This window comes from Malaclemys terrapin, chromosome 2 (genome assembly GCF_027887155.1).
Source record: "Malaclemys terrapin pileata isolate rMalTer1 chromosome 2, rMalTer1.hap1, whole genome shotgun sequence".
Taxonomy (NCBI): Eukaryota; Metazoa; Chordata; order Testudines; family Emydidae; genus Malaclemys; species Malaclemys terrapin.
The window spans coordinates 273,927,388-273,948,356 of record NC_071506.1 but is presented as its reverse complement, the minus strand read 5'-3'; the positions used below and the strand labels follow the sequence as shown (position 1 = coordinate 273,948,356).

The window sequence follows — 20,969 nt, the reverse complement described above, 5'->3', positions numbered from 1 at the left end:
TCAAATTGTTTCCATAAGTGTTGGGTTTCTCTTTTACCTGTCCTCTTCATTGAGGCTTTCAAACACTTCTCCTCCTATTATCTCATGATCAGGATTTAGGCAGATCTGAATCATATTGTTGATGGCTCTCTGGCCCCAGTCACTATCCTTTCGAGCTTTGTTGAAATACTTCAGTGCCTGATTGGGCTTTCCCATGTGCCTGTTTGGAGAGAATATGTAATATGCAGTTGCAGGCGTGTAGGGTGATCATCAATCTTAACAATAACATTTCCATATTTATATACATAAAGCACTAATGAAAAAGGCCTTTGTCAGCGTGGAAAAATCTTGGAATATTTGTTATAAGTATAGAACATTTGTACATATGGATTCTATGAAAAATAGGAATAAAAAAGTGCATAATCTGCACCAGATGCTTGTTTAGTTTACTTTATATTGTACTGATCTTCTTGTGTGTATGGATTCTTTTACTGTACTGTATACTAATTCTTATTACTTATTGTTCTATGGATGATGATCCTGTTTTCCTGTATCTGTTTGTCTTTTTTTGATATATTAATGTAAAATCAAATTAACTGTACAGAAAGCCACATAAATAGAAAATGTTATATCGGGGTCTCAATTTCCTGGCCTGCGGGCCATCTGCGGCCCACAAACATCCCCAATGTGGCCCGCGGGGCTCCAGCCGTTTTGGGGCCGGCTCTCTCCCTTGGCCCCACCTGCCGCCCCGGGCGCTCCCTCCCCCAAGGCGATTTACAATGGCGTCTGTCTGCTCGCTCCATGTGTTTGCTGGCCCCTCCCTGCAGCCCCAGGGCAGGGATGTGCCTCTGTGCACTGCCCCTGCCCCGAGTGCCCCTGCAGCCAATGGGAAGCTGCGGGGGCGGTGCCTGGGGGCAGCAGCGCATGGAGACCTCCCCCTGCCCACCCCGCCTTGGAGCCCCAGGTAAGCGCTGCACCCTCCGACCCCCTTCCAGAACCTTCTCCCCCTCCCCCTTGCCATGCACCCCCTCATACCCCCAAACTCCCTCCCAGAGGCTGCATCCCTCCTCCCTCTCAGAGCCTGAAACCTCACCCCCTCCTCCTGCACCCCCACCCCCACCCCCTGCCCCAGCCCAGAGCCTGCACCCAGCACCCAGACTCCATCCCAGAGCCTGGACCCCAGACCCCTTCCCCCACCCAAACTCCCTCCCAGAGCCCAACCTCTCACCCCTTCTGCACCCAAACTCCCTCCCAGAGCCTGCACCCGAATCCCAGAGCCTGCACCCGAATCCCCTACCCCAGACCTCTTCCCTCACTCAAACTCCCTCCCAGAGCCTTAGGCAGGTGGGGGGCAGAGTTTTTGGCGGGGTGGAGTTTTGGGGGGCGGGTTCTGGACGGCATGAGCAACATTATTGGTCCGCTGGGAGGATTTGAGGACTGGAACTGGCCCTAAGGTAAATTGAGTTTGAGACCCCTGTGTTATATGAATACATTATTTAAATGTGGTTGTGGTTTTGTTCCTTTGCTAATATTATCAGAGTCTAGCAAAGGCCTCAATTATATAGCAACTGTACCAGACCTAACATGAAGGAAAAGGAAAGTGAAGGAAAGTGAAGTTAAAAGATACTCAAGCCCCAGTTCAAGAAAGTACTTAAGAATGTGCTTAAATGCATTCATTTTCAGGAAACCACTTAAGTATATGCTTAACTTTAAGCATATATCTCATTGACTTCAGTGGGACTTAAGCATGCATTTAAATGCTTTCCTGAATAGAGGTGCATACTTGAATTGGGGCCTCAGTGAGCATTGCTGGAATCTTGGAAAGCAGCATAGACTATGTACACTTAAAAATGAACAAACCAGAAACAAAAACCTAACAAAAGAAAACACTCCACTGAGCACACAATTCTCCCCCTAGGGAGAGAATGAACCATACGTTACAGATGTTGGTCAATTGTTTCATGATTTTTTCACGGAGGTCACAGAAGTCACAAAATTTGTGACTTCCAGTGACCTCCGTGACCTCAGACCCCAGTGGATGGGAGCTGCAGGGTCCCCCAACTGTCCACAGTGGGAGGACCCCAGAGCTCCCGGCCACCGCAGGGTTACCCTGACTGCCTCAGGCGGTGGGGGACTCTGGAGCTCCAAGCCCTCACAGGTGGTGGGGGCCTTGAAGATCCAAGCAGGCCCCTGCAGCTGCCTAGCCACTGTGGGCTGGGGTGGGGACCCCACAGCTGAGCTCCCCATTTTGTCATCGATATTTTTAGTAAAAGTCACAGACAGGTCACAGGCTTCCGTGAATTTTTCTTTGTTGCCTGTGACCTGTCCATGACTTTTCTAAAAATACTTGTGACAAAATTTTAGCCTTATTTATGCACTACTGGAAGGTGGTCAGATACTACCATGATGAGTGTGCAATATGAATCTATACAGAATAAAGAATAGAACCTCCTTTGCTGACTGCTGACTGGAATAACTCGTGGGCAGCGTTTATACTTGGGAGGGAGTAGTGCACAACAGTTAGTAGGGGCCCTGGCTCATGCCCTATCCTGTTACTGCTGTCCATGATGGTCAAAAAATCTTGAGAGGTAGGTAAGTTCCACCACAATCATGTTAAGAAGCCAAGACCCAGGAACTGAAAATCCTGCACAGACGATATCTACAGAATAAATATTTTTATTCCTTTTTTCCTTTTAGCACCGCAAAGCCATCACAGCTAAGAGTAAGTGAGTTGTGCATTGTATTCCAACTTGTGCATCATCAACAAACTCATTTGTTAAGTTCCAATCAATTACACCTGTGGAACCCCCTTCTGATAATCAGGATGCACACATATTACTAAGGGTATAATTTGAATACAGTACATTTTCACAAATGAGAACAAGGAACATTTTGGCCTATGGAACCTTTATTATTCATGAGAAGGAAAGAACCCAGCTTGATCGGTCAGATCCCAGATTAAGTCTGCAGGGCTAACAGTTAGTAGAAAAACATCTTTTGACTTGTCCTAGTTTGATACTTGAATCACTGAAACATAGTATATATGGAACCCAGCAATGCCATTTTTAGAGTCACATTTTCAAGCAGAGACAGACTTCAAGGCTTCATTAAGGTAGGCTAACTGCAGCTTTGATTTATCAATCTGTGAAACAGGTAAAATATCTACCTGAGGTGCTTTGTGGGGCTCATATGTTTGGAAAGTGCTTTGAGATTCCCAAAAAAAAAGGTGTTATATAAAGCAGAAACTATTCTTCATTATTTGACCCTCATAACATGAAGTTTAACATATTACATCCAAATATCTTGGATTAAATCCTGGCCTCACTGAAGTCTACAGGACTTCTGTCATTCACTTCAAAGGGGCCAGATTTCACTCCTTGATTTTAGAGCCAGGTGAAATATTTACAATCAAACTTCAACTCTCTTGTATGGAGTTTGATATATTCAAGTCAACTGAGTTTGTTCTGTTCTATTCAGGTTCTTACACACCACCCATTACTTTCCTATATTCACCTGAGTTTCTTTTTTCTATTAACAACATTGCCCTCTCCCACAAAAAGCCTTGAGCCCAGTAGAAAATTGAATTTGTATTAGAACTTTAACTTCCCAGCAAACCTGAGACGCTGGTTTATTTCCAGGTCTTGCAAACCAAATTGCAAGGCTCAGTTCCCAAAATGAACCTGAAACAGGACACGTAAGCTATACAGGGGTTGCATAGCCTTACTCATCAAGGTATCTATAACATTGCTAAAAACTACTCAGTATAAATTACCAGCAGTAAAGTCCTTTGCAGTAGTTATAACCAGGCTCCAAGAGTACTCGAGTTGACTTTTTCTTAGCCATTTCAAAGAAATATGTAGCTTTATCAAGCTTACCACTTCTTCTTAGCAAATCTATTAACCTTTCCATTACCGAGAAGTTATCTAAAATGACATAACAATGTAACAACGTAAGAAAGTAAACTTTATCTTTGTATTGAAAAAACTCAGTCTATCTGAATTCATGTTAAGCTTACATTTTAATTTAAAATGTGAAAAAAGGCCATGTTTTGCTGTAGGCAGTTATCAGTCGGGTATTGCAATGCTGCCTAGAGGATTCAAAGCTGGGAAGAGACTAAGGCTTTCAAAAGGGAAAATGGCAGAGCTCCAAAGACACAAGAGAACCCAGTCCCCACCAACTTTTCCTGTTCTTTTGAAGTGCCAAGGCAAAGTCTCCATCCCAAAGCTTCAGACCCATTCATCTTGTTCCTTTCAGTGTTGTGGGACTATAGAAGCTCCTTGTAATAAATAGAACATGCTACTTGGAAGTCTTGAAGATGAAATTAAGACAACAGAGTTGTCACATATTTTCATTAATTAGTCTTTTAAAAATAGGGTAAATCTGAAAAAACTCCAGCTTATTTAATAGAAGATACCTGGTGCTTTATCCAGAACATTTTGGTAAAGATTTATAGCTTGTTCATACTTCTGTTTTCTGAACATGAGGTCTGCCATCATCTAACAGAGCAGAAAAAAAACTACATTAAAAGTGAGTTGAATTCCTTGAAAAGAACCAGAAATGTAAAAGTTATTTTACCCTTCTGAGAATATTCCTGACAACCAAAAAAGGAAATGTTTAAGAAATAGCTGAGCATGAACTAGCATTAAACAATGTTCCAAATGAAAATATGAAATATGCAATAAAATAACTATGCACTATTCAGATGGACACTCGAATGTAAAGACCAGATGTTGCCTCTTGTTGGATTTGGGCCCAATTCTCTCATTTGTACTTCAAGGGCCCTGTGAATTCTGTGATTCTGCAGCTGTGCAATTTGCCATAGAATTCATCCCTTACTAAAGAATTATGCTCCAAAATCAAAGCTTTCCGTTAAAAAAAATATTTCTAATAATTATGGTTGCTGAAATAATTTAGAAAACAAACCAAGTGTAAACTTATATAATGCTACCTTTCTGAGTTGCAGACAAGCATGAGACATTAGTTTTGAGAGATGTGAACAGCCCCCTTCATTTAAATAGGTTGTGTTAACTCTGAAATATAAATAAGATCATTTCATTGTCAAGGCTGTTAGCTATTTTGCTGCTGGTCATTTTAGCAGAAATATGTCCTGACATGCTTATCCAATATGAAATTTCAGATCTGCTAACTGTGGTGTGTAACCTACTGCTTAAATCAGCCTCTGTACAAGATGATTGAAAGAGAGATAATGTAATGCTGATTTTTAAAAAAAGGCTCGAGAGGCGATCCTAGCAATTACAGGTCGGTGAGCCTAACTTAAGTACCAGGCAAACTGGTTGAAACTACAATAAAGAACAAAATGATCAGACACATAGTTGAACACAATATATTGGAGAAGAGTCAACGCAGCTTTTGTAAATGCAAACCATGCATCACCAATCTAGTACAAGCATGTGAACAAAGGTGATACAGTTGAGATAGTCTACTTGGACATTCAGAAAGCCTTTGACAAGGTCCCTCACCGATGGTGCTTAAGAAAACTAAGCAGTCATAGTTAAGAGCAAAGACCCTCTCATGGATCAGCAGCTGGTTAAAAGAAAGGGTAGGAATAAATGGTCGGTTTTCACAGTGGAGAGAGGTAAATAATAGGCGTAGAGATATGTTTGTAGAAGATAATAATTTAGAAATGCTCCGTAATTTAGAGATGTGCCCTGAAGGCGGGGGTTGGGAATATCGCATGGATGTGTGCAGCAGTTCACCAGAGATGCTCTCCAGATTGTTTTATTAAAGTTTAATTCCTTTTTCATTGACTGGTTTGTTATTTAATGAACCCAAAGATCATTAGAGCAGGGTCTCCCAAGGATCTGTCCTGGGACCTGTACTGTTCAACATATTCATAAATTATCTGGAAAAGGGGGTGAACAGTGAGGTGGCAAAATTTGCAGATGATACAAAATTACTCAAGATAGTTAAGTCCAAAACTAAATGTGAAGAGCTACAGAGGGAGCTCATTAAACTGGGTGGCTGGGCAATAAATTGGCAGATGAAATTCAATGTTGATAAGTGCAAAGTAATGCACATGGGGAAAAAATCCCTACTAAACATACAAAATGATGGGGTCTAAATTAGCTGTTACCACTCAAGAAAGACATATTGGAGTCATCATGGATAGTTCTCTGAAAACATCTGTTCAATATGCAGTGGCAGTCAAAAAAAAACCAATAACAAATAACAGAATGTTAGGAACCATTAGGAAAGGAATAGATAACACAGAAAATATAATGCCACTATATAAATCCATGGCATGCCCAAACTTGTATTCTGAATGCAGTTCTGGTTGCCCCATCTTTAAAAAGATGTATTAGAATTGGAAAAGGTACAGAGAGGGGCAACAGAAATTATTAGGGGTATGGAACAACTTCCATATGAGGAGAGATTAAAACGACTGAAACTGTTCAGTTTAGAAAAGAGACAACTAAGGGGAGATACGACAGAGGTCTATAAAATCATGAATGGTGCAGAGAAAGTGAATGGAGAAGTGTTATTTACCACTTCATATAACACAAGAACCAGGGGTCACCCAATGAAATTAATAAGTAGCAGGTTTAAAACAAATAAAAGGAATTACTTCTTCACACAATGCACATTCATCCTGTGGAACTTGTGCAATGAGATGTTGTGAAGGCCAAAAATATAACTGGATACCAAAAATAATTAGATAAATTCATTGAGGATAGGTCCATCAATGGCTATTAGGGACATAACCCCATGCTCCGGGTGTCCCTAATGACTTCCACGAGCTGGGACTGGCTGACTGGGGATGGATCACTTGAAATTGTCCTGTTCTCTTTATTCTCTCTGAAGCTCCTAGCACTAGCCATTGTCAGAAGACAGGATACCGGGCTAGATGGACCATTGGTCTGACTCAGTATGGCTGTTCTTATGTTCTTATCCCCCTGCCCCAAGCTGCCTCTCCAGGAGCCCAAATGCCCAGCTGTCCCCTCCCAAGCTGCCAAAATCTCCAGCTTCATCAGAGACAGCTTCCACCATGCAGTTTGGTATTACCACAATGAAAATCTTCAGCATACTAAATGAAGTGTAATAAATGTAATGGGAGCCAATACAAAACTCCTGAATTTAACATTGAAATAAATAACACAATGGCTACTTTACTACTGTATTATTCATTGTTATACTTAATTCAAAGAAAACTTCCATTAAGGTAACTCACATGTGTATGTGTTTAGGGGATCAGTGCCTGTGTTGGGACTGAATTCTTCAAGCGAGTTATTCCTGGTACAAGTTACTGCACTGATTGATCCGTCACATGGCTAAAACATACACTTCAGTAATAAGGTATACCCTGTGTGACAGACCCAGACCAGTGGGGTACAGGAGTCTGGTAGAGGGCAAATATACTGGTCACTGGATGAGTAGTTTTCTGTTCCCTGAGTGACCAAAGCAGGGGCTGCACTAGAGTAATCAGGAACCTGCTAGAACCAGTTAAGGCAGGCAGGCTAATTAGGACACCAGGAGCCAATTAAGAAGAAGCTTCTAGAATCAATTAAGGCAGGCTAATCAGGGCACCTGGGTTTTAAAAAGGAGCTCACTTCAGTTTGTGGTGGGAGTGTGAGGAGCTGGGAGCAAGAGGTGTAAGGAGCTGAGAGTGAGAGGGTGTGCTGCTGGAGGATTGAGGTGCACAAGCGTTATCAGACACCAGGAGGAAGGTCCTGTGGTGAGAATAAGGAAGGTGTTTAGAGGAGGCCATGGGGAAGTAGCCCAGGGAGTTGTAGCTGTCATGCAGCTGTTACAGGAGGCACTATAGACAGCTGCAGTCCACAGGGCCCTGGGCTGGAACCCGGAGTAGAGGGCGGGCTCTACAGGTTCCCCCCAAACCTCCCAATTGACCTGGACTGTGGGTTCTCCCAGAGGGGAAGGTCTCTGGGCTGTTCCCCAACCCACATGGTGAATCTGTGAGGCAAGAAAATCTGCCAATACACGCAGGACCCACCAAGATAGAGGAGGAACTTTGTCACACTTGCTATTCTAGATTGAATCCCACATTCAAGTGTTTTGAGTTTCAGAGAAAACCTATAAAGCTGGCAGAGTTGAAGAAGGCTGAAAATGAATGGGATAGGGAAAGGTAGAAAGAAAAAGGGTAGAAGAAGGGTGAATATTTACCTGACTGTTTGCTGCTGGCTTTGTTTTTCTTGAACTGTTATTTTGAATAATATCAAAGGGTATCTTTCAACATTACAAATTAAAAGGCATAACGAAACAAGTAATAACCGTACAGACTTATCATGTAGTAAACTGCACTGTTGGAGGGGATCCAAACTCATTTTCAGGTGTCCCATTTCATCTACTGACTCGGGGCTTGTCTACCTGGTGGGGCAATGGGCTCTACAGGGGTGTGGTATCTCGGCCACACTAAAGTGCTCACATGAATCGATCGGTGTAGACCCTGCTGGTGCATAGTAACGTAGTGCTGTTTGAAACAGTACTGCATTAAAGCACACTAGGGAACCTTTAGTGTGCACCAGCAGGGTATACACGGACCACTTCATGTGCAACACATTAGTGCCCTTTAGAAATCACAACTGCTATAGCACATTCATCCTCAATGTAAACAAGCCATGTATCTCACTTATATGCAATAAACACTGACATGACATTTGGTGCCATGTGAAACATGGACTGAACTGCAAATCAGAGAAACTTTGCCCTGGGCTAAATTGATAGAAGTATAAGATTACCCTCAAAAAAGCAAACACTTTTCCATTACTCATAGGTAAGTATATGCTTAATGTTTTTTCTGCGCTTATGGAGATTGGGAGGTATACATTTGCCTTTCACTTTCCCCTTACCTCCCTTTCCTCTGATTCTTCATGGAAAACGTTTCTTTAGTAGGTGCAACCTATTTTGCTATCTATTGCCGTGTAGCTTCTTGGACATAAGACATATTATGCCAATACACAGAGGAATGTCTTTAAAGAATTATTTTCAATTTTTAGGCTATTCTAATCTGGTCTATAGATGATTAAATATTACCCATTTATACCATTGTTGCAATTTCATTGCAATTGTCATCTTGAAGAAGCAGAGCACAATGATGTTCACATGACACGATATCTCCTTGCGTCAAATAAAGACGAGCCAACTGCACTAGTACCTGGGAGAATAAGAACAAGTAATTAAAGAAGGGAAATATTTCAGTGATCAGTGTAATTGATATTGAGTCATATTTTTTTTTCTTTCTTGATTCAGAATCCTATCTCAGAGGTTAGAGATGGAAAAAATTTTCAGCAAAGTGATCTCAGGGATAAATTTGTCCCATAACAACATTTATGCCATCCTCCTGACAAAGCAGAATGCTCCAAAGACCAGTATGCTCTTCAGTGCTTTTGTCTTGTCTAGTTTTAATTGTCCCAAATTATGGGTATAGCATTATTTCTCTTAGAAATAAACAGCTCCAGTTGATCCGGGGCAAAACAGTTACAGAAAAGTCACAGTACATGCCATGTAATCTTTGGAAATGTGTGATTTACGCCAGGAAAACATGCATGTTCTCATTTAAATGGAAGTTGCAGATGCTTGATCTTGTGACATGCCTGAGTGCCATCAGGTCCCAGTGAAGTCAGTTGAAGGGGTGACAAAGAGAAGAAGGCTAAGAGGTGACTTGATTACAGTCTATAAGAACCTAACTGGGGAACAAATATTTGATAATTGTCTTTTCAATGTAGCAGAGAAAGGTCTAACATGATCCAACAGTTGGAAGCTGAAGCTAGGCAAATTCAGACTGGAAATAAGGTACACATTTTTAACAATGAGAGTAGTTAATCATTGGAATAATTTACCAAGGGTCATGGTAGATTCTCTCACTGGCAATTTTTAAACAAGATTGGATGTTTTTCCTAAGAGATCTGCTCTAGGAATTATTGAAGGGAAGTTCTATGGTCTGTATTATACAGGAGGTCAGACTAGATGACAACAGTGGTCCTTTCTGGCCCCGAAATCTATGAAACTATGAAGTTGAGAGTGTACAGCATCCCAAAGTTGTGCTCATCACTGCACACTTCTTGCAGAAAGGGAACATTAGCATCTAACTTGGCAAAATTCACATGGACTTCAATTGAGGTTCTGCATGCACAGGTGGGAGGGATAGTTCAGTGGTTTGAGCATTGGCCTGCTAAACCCAGAGTTGTGAGTTCAATCCTTGAGGAGGCCACTTAGGGATCTGGGGCAAAATCAGTACTTGGTCCTGCTAGTGAAGGCAAGGGGCTGGACTCAATGACATTTCAAGGTCCCTTCCAGTTCTAGGAGATAGGATATCTCCATCATATTCAAGGCCATGTTGTACTGCTTAGTGGACCTGAGAATCTAACCCCCAAAATTGTAGTGGGAGTTTTTCATAGATTCTAGGACTGGAAGGGACCTCGAGAGGTCATCGAGTCCAGTCCCCTGCCCGCATGGCAGGACCAAATACTGTCTAGACCATCCCTGATAGACATTTATCTAACCTACTCTTAAATATCTCCAGAGACGGAGATTCCACAACCTCCCTAGGCAATTTGTTCCAGTGTTTAACCACCCTGACAGTTAGGAACTTTTTCCTAATGTCCAACCTAGACCTCCCTTGCTGCAGTTTAAACCCATTGTTTCTGGTTCTATCCTTAGAGGCTAAGGTGAACAAGTTCTCTCCCTCCTCCTTATGACACCCTTTTAGATACCTGAAAACTGCTATCATGTCCCCTCTCAGTCTTCTCTTTTCCAAACTAAACAAACCCAATTCTTTCAGCCTTCCTTCATAGGTCATGTTCTCAAGACCTTTAATCATTCTTGTTGCTCTTCTTTGGACCCTTTCCAATTTCTCCACATCTTTTTTAAAATGCGGCGCCCAGAACTGGACACAATACTCCAGCTGAGGCCTAACCAGAGCAGAGTAGAGCGGAAGAATGACTTCTCGTGTCTTGCTCACAACACACCTGTTAATGCATCCCAGAATCATGTTTGCTTTTTTTGCAACAGCATCACACTGTTGACTCATATTTAGCTTGTGGTCCACTATAACCCCTAGATCCCTTTCTGCCGTACTCCTTCCTAGACAGTCTTTTCCCATTCTGTATGTGTGAAATTGATTTTTCCTTCCTAAGTGGAGCACTTTGCATTTGTCTTTGTTAAACTTCATCCTGTTTAACTCAGACCATTTCTCCAATTTGTCCAGATCATTTTGAATTATGACCCTGTCCTCCAAAGTAGTTGCAATCCCTCCCAGTTTGGTATCACCACAAACTTAATAAGCGTACTTTCTATGCCAATATCTAAGTCGTTGATGAAGATATTGAACAAAGCCGGTCCCAAAACAGACCCCTGCGGTACCCCACTCGTTACGCCTTTCCAGCAGGATTGGGAACCATTAATAACAACTCTCTGAGTACGGTTATCCAGCCAGTTATGCACCCACCTTATAGAAGCCCCATCTAATTTGTATTTGCCTAGTTTATCGATAAGAATATCATGCAAGACCGTATCAAATGCCTTACTAAAGTCTAGGTATACCACATCCATCGCTTCACCCTTATCCACAAGGCTCGTTATCCTATCAAAGAAAGCTATCAGATTGGTTTGACATGATCTGTTCTTCACAAATCCATGCTGGCTGTTCCCTATCACCTTACCACCTTCCAAGTGTTTGCAGATGATTTCCTTAATTACTTGCTCCATTATCTTCCCTGGCACAGAAGTTAAACTAACTGGTCTGTAGTTTCCTGGGTTGTTTTTATTTCCCTTTTTATAGATGGGCACTATATTTGCCCTTTTCCAGTCTTCTGGAATCTCTCCCGTCTCCCATGACTTTCCAAAGATAATAGCTAGAGGCTCAGATACCTCCTCTATTAGCTCCTTGAGTATTCTAGGATGCATTTCATCAGGCCCGGGTGACTTGCAGGCATCTAACTTTTCTAAGTGATTTTTAACTTGTTCGTTTTTTTATTTTATCCGCTAAACCTACCCCCTTCCCATTAGTATTCACTATGTTAGGCATTCCTTCAGACTTCTCGGTGAAGACCGAAACAAAGAAGTCATTAAGCATCTCTGCCATTTCCAAGTTTCCTGTTACTGTTTCTCCCTCTTCACTAAGCAATGGGCCTACCCTGTCTTTGGTCTTCCTCTTGCTTCTAATGTATTGATAAAAAGTCTTCTTGTTTCCTTTTATTCCCGTAGCTAGTTTGAGCTCATTTTGTGCCTTTGCCTTTCTAATCTTGCCCCTGCATTCCTGTGTTGTTTGCCTATATTCATCCTTTGTAATCTGTCCTAGTTTCCATTTTTTATATGACTCCTTTTTATTTTTTAGATCGTGCAAGATCTCGTGGTTAAGCCAAGGTGGTCTTTTGCCACATTTTCTATCTTTCCTAACCAGCGGAATAGCTTGCTTTTGGGCCCTTAATAGTGTCCCTTTGAAAAACTGCCAACTCTCCTCAGTTGTTTTTCCCCTCAGTCTTGATTCCCATGGGACCTTACCTATCAGCTCTCTGAGCTTCCCAAAATCTGCCTTCCTGAAATCTATTGTCTCTATTTTGCTGTTCTCCCTTCTACCCTTCCTTAGAATTGCAAACTCTATGATTTCATGATCACTTTCACGCAGGCTGCCTTCTACTTTCACATTCTCAACGAGTTCCTCCCTATTTGTTAAAATCAAGTCTAGAACAGCTTCCCCCCAGTAGCTTTTTCAACCTTCTGAAATAAAAAGTTGTCTCCAATGCAGTCCAAGAATTTGTTGGATAGTCTGTGCCCCGCTGTGTTATTTTCCCAACATATATCCGGATAGTTGAAGTCCCCCATCACCACCAAATCTTGGGCTTTGGATGATTTTGTTAGTTGCTTGAAAAAAGCCTCATCCACCTCTTCCACCTGGTTAGGTGGCCTGTAGTAGACGCCTAGCATGACATCTCCCTTGTTTTTTGCCCCTTTTAGCCTAACCCAGAGACTCTCAACACTTCCGTCTCCTATGTCCATCTCTACCTCAGTCCAAGTGTGTACATTTTTAATATATAAGGCAACACCTCCTCCCTTTTTCCCCTGTCTATCCTTCCTGAGCAAGCTGTACCCATCCACACCAACATTCCAATCATGTGTATTATCCCACCAAGTTTCAGTGATGCCAACAATGTCATAGTTGTATTTATTTATTAGCACTTCCAGTTCTTCCTGCTTATTCCCCATACTTCTCGCATTTGTATATAGGCATCTAAGATACTGGTTTGATCTTTCCTCCCAGTTTTGTCCCGACTCTCCTTTCTCTCTGCCAATATAGCCCACACTCCCTCTCGTTTCCGACCCATCTCCCCGGTCTCCATGTTCCCCACTTACCTGTGGGCTTTGCTCACCTGTCCCCGTCGAACCTAGTTTAAAGCCCTTTTGCATATGTAAATCTTATAGGGCTGGGCCCTTTCTTTGTTGTGAATAGAAACGTGCTTCAGAAGTTTAAGAAAATGTATAATAGGAAAAGGCTTTTTTTTCTGGAGGTAGCAGTTGTCATTTAATTTCTCTTAAACAATGTTTTTTTTGTTGTTGTTTTATTGTACATATGCTCCATGTTTTTTGGTAACTGGATGAATTTTATAAAATAAATAAATGAAAAAGTACTAATAAAAGCCTGGACTAATATTTCCTTCTTGCATGTATTTATTTTTTTCTGGTTGCTGTTCTGCTGAAATGCAAGTTTAAGAATTCACTCTCAGTACTTTTTATATTCTAAATATTTAAACATATTTTCATCATACCCCTTAAATAACAAAGTGGCTAACATAACTATTTTTCCAGCTTAATGTGCACTTAAAGTATTGTTGAACAGATACTGACTTGGATTTAAGACAATACTTACTTTACTATCTGTCTGAGTATAACATAGTGCATCTTTATACCATTTAACAGCTTGTAAATACTCTTTCTCAATTAGGTATTGCTCTGCAAACTGTACACAGATCAATGATGTCAACTGCTTCTGAGAAGGGATCAATTCAGGTTGTTCCAGAGGGATACGCTTCAGTATTCTCAACTGTATGTCACAGGCCTTATGGAATAAACAAATATACGAAGAGAAATTATAACTCAAACAGTAATGGAGTCACTATTTTAAAAGTTTTTCATAATTTTGTTGGGCAGACGGAGGTCTAAAATTTATACATGCTAAATTACTTAAGATGTTTCAAAAAGGTTTTTGTTATATTGTAAATCCAATTTCCATTTCATTCTCTGAAGCTACTTTTTTTTTTAAGGTAATTAGGTCATCTTAATATTTTGCAATATTGGAGTTTATGTTAGTTGGTTAAATTACACCTGTTTCTTAGACTTTTCATTTTCTGGTGCATACAATTAACTACTGTAGGCAATGGCTTCGTGCATCTTCTCTTTTACCATGTAACAGGTGAATATTCTTAAGGGATGAAATTCATCCATGTTTAGAAAGGCAGCACAAAATCAGTGGGATCTAAGTGGGGGATAGGCCTGTGCTGTCCCTCAGCACAGGGGTGAATTTTACCAACGGCCTATACTTGTAGTACCAAATGATTCTAGCTGTAGGTTTGATGAACACATTTTTCTTCAACATAATATATCATAAGAACACCATTTAATGATAATTGAGATAATGATTCTTTATGGTGGATTCACTGAATAAGTGGAGATCCCCCATTAATTTTAGACCCACTGATCATGCCAAGGTGCTCAGGGCACTGCCTAATAACTCACAATAACTTTTTAAAATATTATAAGTACACAACAATATAATAAAGCCACCTAAAGAAAACAGACAAATAGAGGGAATCATATATAGAAATAAGGTTATGGGAAAAGATTTTCAATATGGGGCTGATAATGGGGGAAAATATTGGGCCAAATTCTCTGTGTTATACCAGCAAAGAATTTTCCCTATTATCCTATGTTTAAGAGATGGCAGAGTAGGGAAGGGGCAATGTATTCCATCCCTTATAGCCTGTGATAATAAAATTACAATTACCTGCCTACCTAAAATGTAGTGGTAGAATCCTTAAGAACTGGGAGGTATTAGAACATAAATACTAATTAGGACAAGGCTCAAAAAAGGAGCTAATGAATATATCCAAGGCCCATAGCAAAATTCCATATTTACTGAAGTGTATAGTGAATAATTTGAGCTACACAATGAGGGCCTGGTTTTCAGAAGAACTGAGCACTACAACTCTGGGTACAGTCAATGGAAGTTGCAAATGTTCAACATGTCTGTGGGGGGAAAAAAAATAAAACCTTGGAAGAAATGGTTAGTTGCTGTAACTGTGGTTCTTTGAGATGTGATGCAGACATGTATTCCACTTAGGTGTGCATTTGCCTAGCACACTGGAACCAGAGAATTTTGCCTGGCAGTACCTGTAGGAAGGCAGTGCTTGTGCCTTGTGGCCATAACCCTTCCCCTGGCTATATGAGGTGGCAAGTCCCAGCCCCCTCAATTCCTTTGCACCGGATTTCAAGAGTATAGACCCTGATTCAGATGGATTGGATTGTGGAATACACGTAGGGTAACCAGACAGCAAGTGTGAAAAATCGGGACGGGGGTGGGGGGGTAATAGGAGCCTATATAAGAAAGACCCCCAAATCGGGACTGTCCCTATAAAATCGGGACATCTGGTCACGCTAAATACACATTTGCATCACATGTTAAAGAACCACAGTTACAGTAAGTAATTGTTTTTTTCTTTGAGTAATTTGTCATGTATTCCACTTAGGCGACTCACAAGCAGTACCTGAAGGAGATGGGGCCCAGAGTCTACTTAAACAAGGACTGCAGAACTGCTTTACCAAAGTTCACATCTGCTCTGGATGCTGCAGTAATGACATAATGCTTGGTAAACGTATGCACAGATGACTAAGTGGTGGCTCTTCAAATGTCCAATACTGACACATCACTTAAAAATACCATCAATGTAGCCTGTGTCCTTGTAGAGTGAGCTTGTACCCTTTGAGGGGCATTGCTCATGCTATTTCATATGCAGTCTTGATGCAGGAAGTTATCCACCTGGAGACCGTCTGGAAAGAGATTGTCTGTCCCTTCATCTGGTTTGCATACAACACAGACAGAAGAGGTGAAGTACGAAATGGTTTAGTCCTGTCCAGGTAAAAGGTGAGGCAGCGCCAGACATCCAGCGAATGAAGACGTTCCTCCTTCAGGGTTGAATGCAACTTAGGACAGAACTCCGCTAGATACACTGCCTGGTTGTGGTGTAATTAAGACATCACTTTAGATAAAAACTTAGGGTGTGGCTACAAGGTCATGTTGTCTTTAGAGAATTGCATATAAGGAGGCTCTGCCATCAAAGCCTGCAATGGTATGTCAAAGCCAGCAGGAAGACAGTCTTTTTATATAGAAGAGGAAAAGAAAAAAATGCCAAAGACTCGAATGGAGGTCCCATCAGAGCTGCTAAAATCATATTGAGATCCCACAAAGCAACCAGTTCTCTCACTGGTGTGTGGAGACAAAGACTCCTTTCAAGAACTTTGCTACCATGGCGTTCAAAAATATCAACCTCCCCTGGATGAGCAGATGAAATGCCAAAATCTTAGCCAGGTGGACCTTCAACAAACTGAGTGCAAGACCTGAAGGTGCAACAAGTACCCCAAGATGTCCTGAATACCAGTTAACATTGAACATAAGAGAGGCTGTACCGGGTCAGACCAAAGGTCCATCTAGCCCAGTATCCTGTCTACCGACAGTGGCCAATGCCAGGTGCCCCAGAGGGAGTGAACTTAACAGGTAATGATCAAGTGATCTCTCTCCTGCCATCCATCTCTACCCTCTGACAGACAGAGGCTAGGGACACCATTCCTTAACTGTCCTGACTAATAGCCATTAATGGACTTAACCACCATGAATTTATCCAGTTCTCTTTTAAACCCTGTTATAGTCCTAGCCTTCACAACCTCCTCAGGCAAGGAGTTCCACAGGTTGACTGTGCGCTGCGTGAAGAAGAACTTCCTTTTATTTGTTTTAAATCTGCTGCCTATTAATTTCATTTGATGACCCCTAGTTCTTGTATTATGGGAATAAGTAAATAACTTTTCCTTATCCACTTTCTCCACATCACTCATGATTTTATATACCTCTATCATATCCCCCCTTAGTCTCCTCTTTTCCAAGCTGAAGAGTCCTAGCCTCTTTAATCTCTCCTCATATGGGACCCGTTCCAAACCCTTAATCATTTTAGTTGCCCTTTTCTGAACCTTTTCTAGTGCCAGTATATCTTTTTTGAGATGAGAAGACCACATCTGTACGCAGTATTTGAGATGAGGGCGTACCATCGATTTATATAAGGGCAATAATATATTCTCAGTCTTATTCTTTATCCCCTTTTTAATTATTCCTAACATCCTGTTTGATTCCTAACATTGTCTGGCAGGTTGAACCCTGCCAGACAATGAGCACACTGAAAACATTCCTATTTCGCCAAATGGGTCAATGTGGTAGCGGGTTTCCTATTGTAAAGTAAAACTCATCGAACAGCCTCCAAAATGTTGTTCCTCCACCGCATTTAATCATGGAGCATCCACAAAGCAGGAGAACCGAAGGCAGAATGCAAGATCTGACCATGACGCTGAGTAGGGAGATCTGGATGAAGAGGAAGAGATGTGGGAGGCCGAACTGATAATACCAGAAGGTTGGAGAATCGACATTTTTTCAGCCACGCTGGAGCAATGAGGATGACCTTGGCGTGGTTCAGCTTGAGGATTACTTGCAAGATGATTGGAATCAGAGGGAAAGCATCCAGGAGTGCTGATTCCCAACTCGGGTGAAAGGAGTCAGTCAGGGAGCCCAGACTGAGGCCTCCTCATTTCTGCAACTGCAGAGCTGCCCAGCTGAAGGAGGCTGCATCTCGGCTCCGCTGACTCTGCAGCTGAACGCTGCCTCCTGGGTCCTAGTGGGGACCAAACAAAGGGAATGCCCTGGCATTAATTGCATTGAACTGTCCACCACTGTAAGGAGTCCAGGATCGGCACAGGGAGCTGGACCAAACTGTCCAAGGGATGATGGGTGGATGATAAACTGTCCTCAGCCACATTTGGCACGGGTGAAGATGTAACTTGGCAAATTGGACTACCTTCATGCAAGCAGCCATGTGACCCAAAAGCCTTAGGCACCCTCAAGCTGTAGTTTACTCCTGGGGGGATTGTGTGTGACTGCGCACATGACAACCGCACCTTCTCTCTCCCCCCCCCCACCCGTTCCCGCCCCCACAGAATTCCTGTGCTTCCCTGCAGAAAATGGTAGGGCAGCCATGTGGGGGGAAGGCCAAATGGTGGGCACATTTTGGGGGGGGGGGGAATTGCCCACCCAAACAGAGGTGAGGCATGGGGAGTACACAGGGTTACATGCCACTGCCCTCCCCCATTTCTTCAACTGCAGAGCTGCCCAGCTGAAGGACGCTGCCTCCTGGGTCTTAGTGCCAGTAGTGCTCCTCTTCTATGTGCTGGGAGCCTTCCTTTTTTCTGTGCAACAGTGAGTGCCCGCAGTGGGGCTGGGTAAGAGGGGGTGGGGAAAATGAGGGAAGGGGGTGAGGGGAAGAGGCAGTGGGGAAGGAACGGGGGTGGAATAGGGCAGGGGGAGGGGAATGTGGGAGTTAGAGGGGGATGGAGAAGAAAAGGGGATAGAGGAATCAGGGGGGGCGGGGGCGAGAGCGGGAGCCTGGCATGCAGTGTCCCCTCGTCAGCTGGGGCTCCCTGTTAAGCAGGCCCATCGCACCCTCACTCTGACAAGCCCTACCTGCCTACACCTGGACCCCTCTGATGAGACTTCCACACCCAGACCCCCACCCCACTGATCCCCAAGCAGCTGCACTGGACTCCTACTCCATTGAGCCCCCCACACCCAGACCCCCCCCATTGATCCCCATCTCCCCACACCTGGACCCCCACCCCACTGATCGCCAACCACTTTCACCTGGATCCCCTGAAGAGTCCCACGGCCCCCACACCTGGAACCCTGCAACCAACTCCTGTGGATCAAGATTTCCCCGAGCTGCCCGCACCAAGATTGCCCCACCCAGAAACCTCTCATCCCACACTAAGCCCCTCCACACTTGGATCCTGCTGGGCTGAGCCTGCCTACCTGCACCTGGTGCAGAGAGGCAGGGCCCCAGGGTGTTTCTGGGGCAGGCTCAGCCCTTGCACTGTGTCAGGGTCAGGTGCAGCCTCATGGCCGAGTCCCTGTACTTGGGGAAGTGGGGACTTCAGGGTGATCTCCCACCTCAATGCAGCCAGTGGCCTGGCTTCAGCACCCTAAGTGGGATACACAGCTGCATCTACTCAAAGAAGAACGTAAGCTATTTCTACTGATAAATGATTAGGGAAGATCTCTAGCATTGTATATGGCTTGTATAACCTCATGAATTACCTTGTTCAAAGTTCCCATCACTTCTTCTTTTTTATTGTTTTTGTAAACCTCTGCTAGTAAAAGCAGGCTCTTGACATCCTTCATCATGGAAGGCAAGTCATTAACTGAAAGATTAAAAATGGTAATATGTTACCTCTTGAGTCTGACATTTTTCTGGATATCAGAAACAAGAATTGATATTTGGAGTACAAAATGAAGTATTTTTGTGCCACCCACAAATGTGTAAACCAAGGCCTGGGAGCGTGCCCTCATGCAAGGCAATTTAAATATTTATTGAAAGCTTGTGTAAGTGTACTCAGTCTAGAAATATAATTAACTAGAATACTTATTTATGAAGAAATTAATGTTATATATTGTAAATGATCCACAGGCTTCGATACTCCACAGAGCAAACTTAATAGAAAGGATGAATAATGCTACCAGAGTCATGCTCCATAGCTTGATTCAGAACGCTTTCTGCCTTGTTAAACTTCTTGAGTTTGAGGAGGAGTTCAGCAAGATCATGGCACAAGAAGTCCTGCTCACTCATCTTTAGAGCTGCTTCATAATAATTAACAGCCTACAAGGAAATTTTAAAATGTCAATATAATATCCCAAATACAGAATTACAGTAGGTCAAAATGAAACATTCATTTATAACTTCTGTCGTCTATTCAATTTTATAATTTCTCTTTGTTTCTTTGTTCTTATGATTTAAATGTTCAACGAATAAAAGAAATCCTTTGTTTTTAAGACCTTGCTATATTGATGAGTTTTCACATATGCTTGTCCAATTTTTCTGGCCAGTGTTGCATCTAAAGGATTCTTTCTTTGAGCTGCTTCGTATACTTCCACAGCTTTCTCTGGCTAAAAGTAAGGGACAGAAGTGAGAGTTATTTTTATGTGTAACATTAGCAGTTAGGAATATTTTTGCCAATGATTCAGCAACATTTATTGTATGTTATATAAGTGCTAGTTATTAATTTATTATTATTATTTAAATCCAGCTTTTCAGTTAAATGTATTTTTGTTTGAATTACTACAGGTTTATTAAACAAATTTATACTAACCTCTTGAATATTCATGTAGGCATCTCCCAAGAGAAGGCTAGTATGAGGACTTGGCAATTGTTCACACAGTTCGCTATAAAAAAAAGCAACAACAACATTTAGAATCAAGAAACAATAAGAGATAAATTTTGAAATCTAATGCATGAAATGTAAGAAAATATATGAACCCTCAAGAAAATAAAGTCAGTTCTGTCATTTAAAAAAACAGAGCTAGAACTTAAGTCAGAGTAGCTCCAATGACTTTAACAGCCACTGTTCCAAAATGCTTGCACAATCTGAATGAAGACAAGATGCAATACACTGGTGCAGCAAACAAATTGAGAGAATTGGAATGGAAAATTGAAGATAACAGTGATAGGAACTCATGGTTACATAGAATAGTTAGAAGATGTTTGCATGTTTTGAATTAAAAAATATAATTTTTAACAAGTTTCCACAACCACAGTCTGATTCTAGCCCCTCTTCACACACACACACAAAAGTAACTAGTAGAAAAAGGCAACCTCTCCCCAGCTATATCTACAATGAGGTTTTTGTCAAATTCTCTCATCATTGGACTACCACTG

At 42.1% G+C, this 20,969-nt stretch overlaps 1 protein-coding gene across 2 annotated transcripts in view; it reads right to left on the bottom strand.

Moving 5' to 3' along the window:
• Nucleotides 1–20,969, bottom strand: part of TTC21A (tetratricopeptide repeat domain 21A) — a 70,389-nt gene that overhangs the window by 7,462 nt on the left and 41,958 nt on the right. For both annotated transcript variants that reach the window (XM_054021234.1, XM_054021233.1), the window contains 9 exons: nt 20,404–20,476; nt 20,090–20,200; nt 19,775–19,913; nt 19,355–19,458; nt 13,820–14,008; nt 8,999–9,109; nt 4,394–4,475; nt 3,752–3,902; nt 38–199 (listed from right to left, as the gene is read on the bottom strand). In XM_054021234.1, coding sequence (XP_053877209.1) covers nt 38–199; nt 3,752–3,902; nt 4,394–4,475; nt 8,999–9,109; nt 13,820–14,008; nt 19,355–19,458; nt 19,775–19,913; nt 20,090–20,200; nt 20,404–20,476 — 1,122 coding nt within the window. The remainder of the gene's footprint in view (nt 1–37; nt 200–3,751; nt 3,903–4,393; nt 4,476–8,998; nt 9,110–13,819; nt 14,009–19,354; nt 19,459–19,774; nt 19,914–20,089; nt 20,201–20,403; nt 20,477–20,969) is intronic.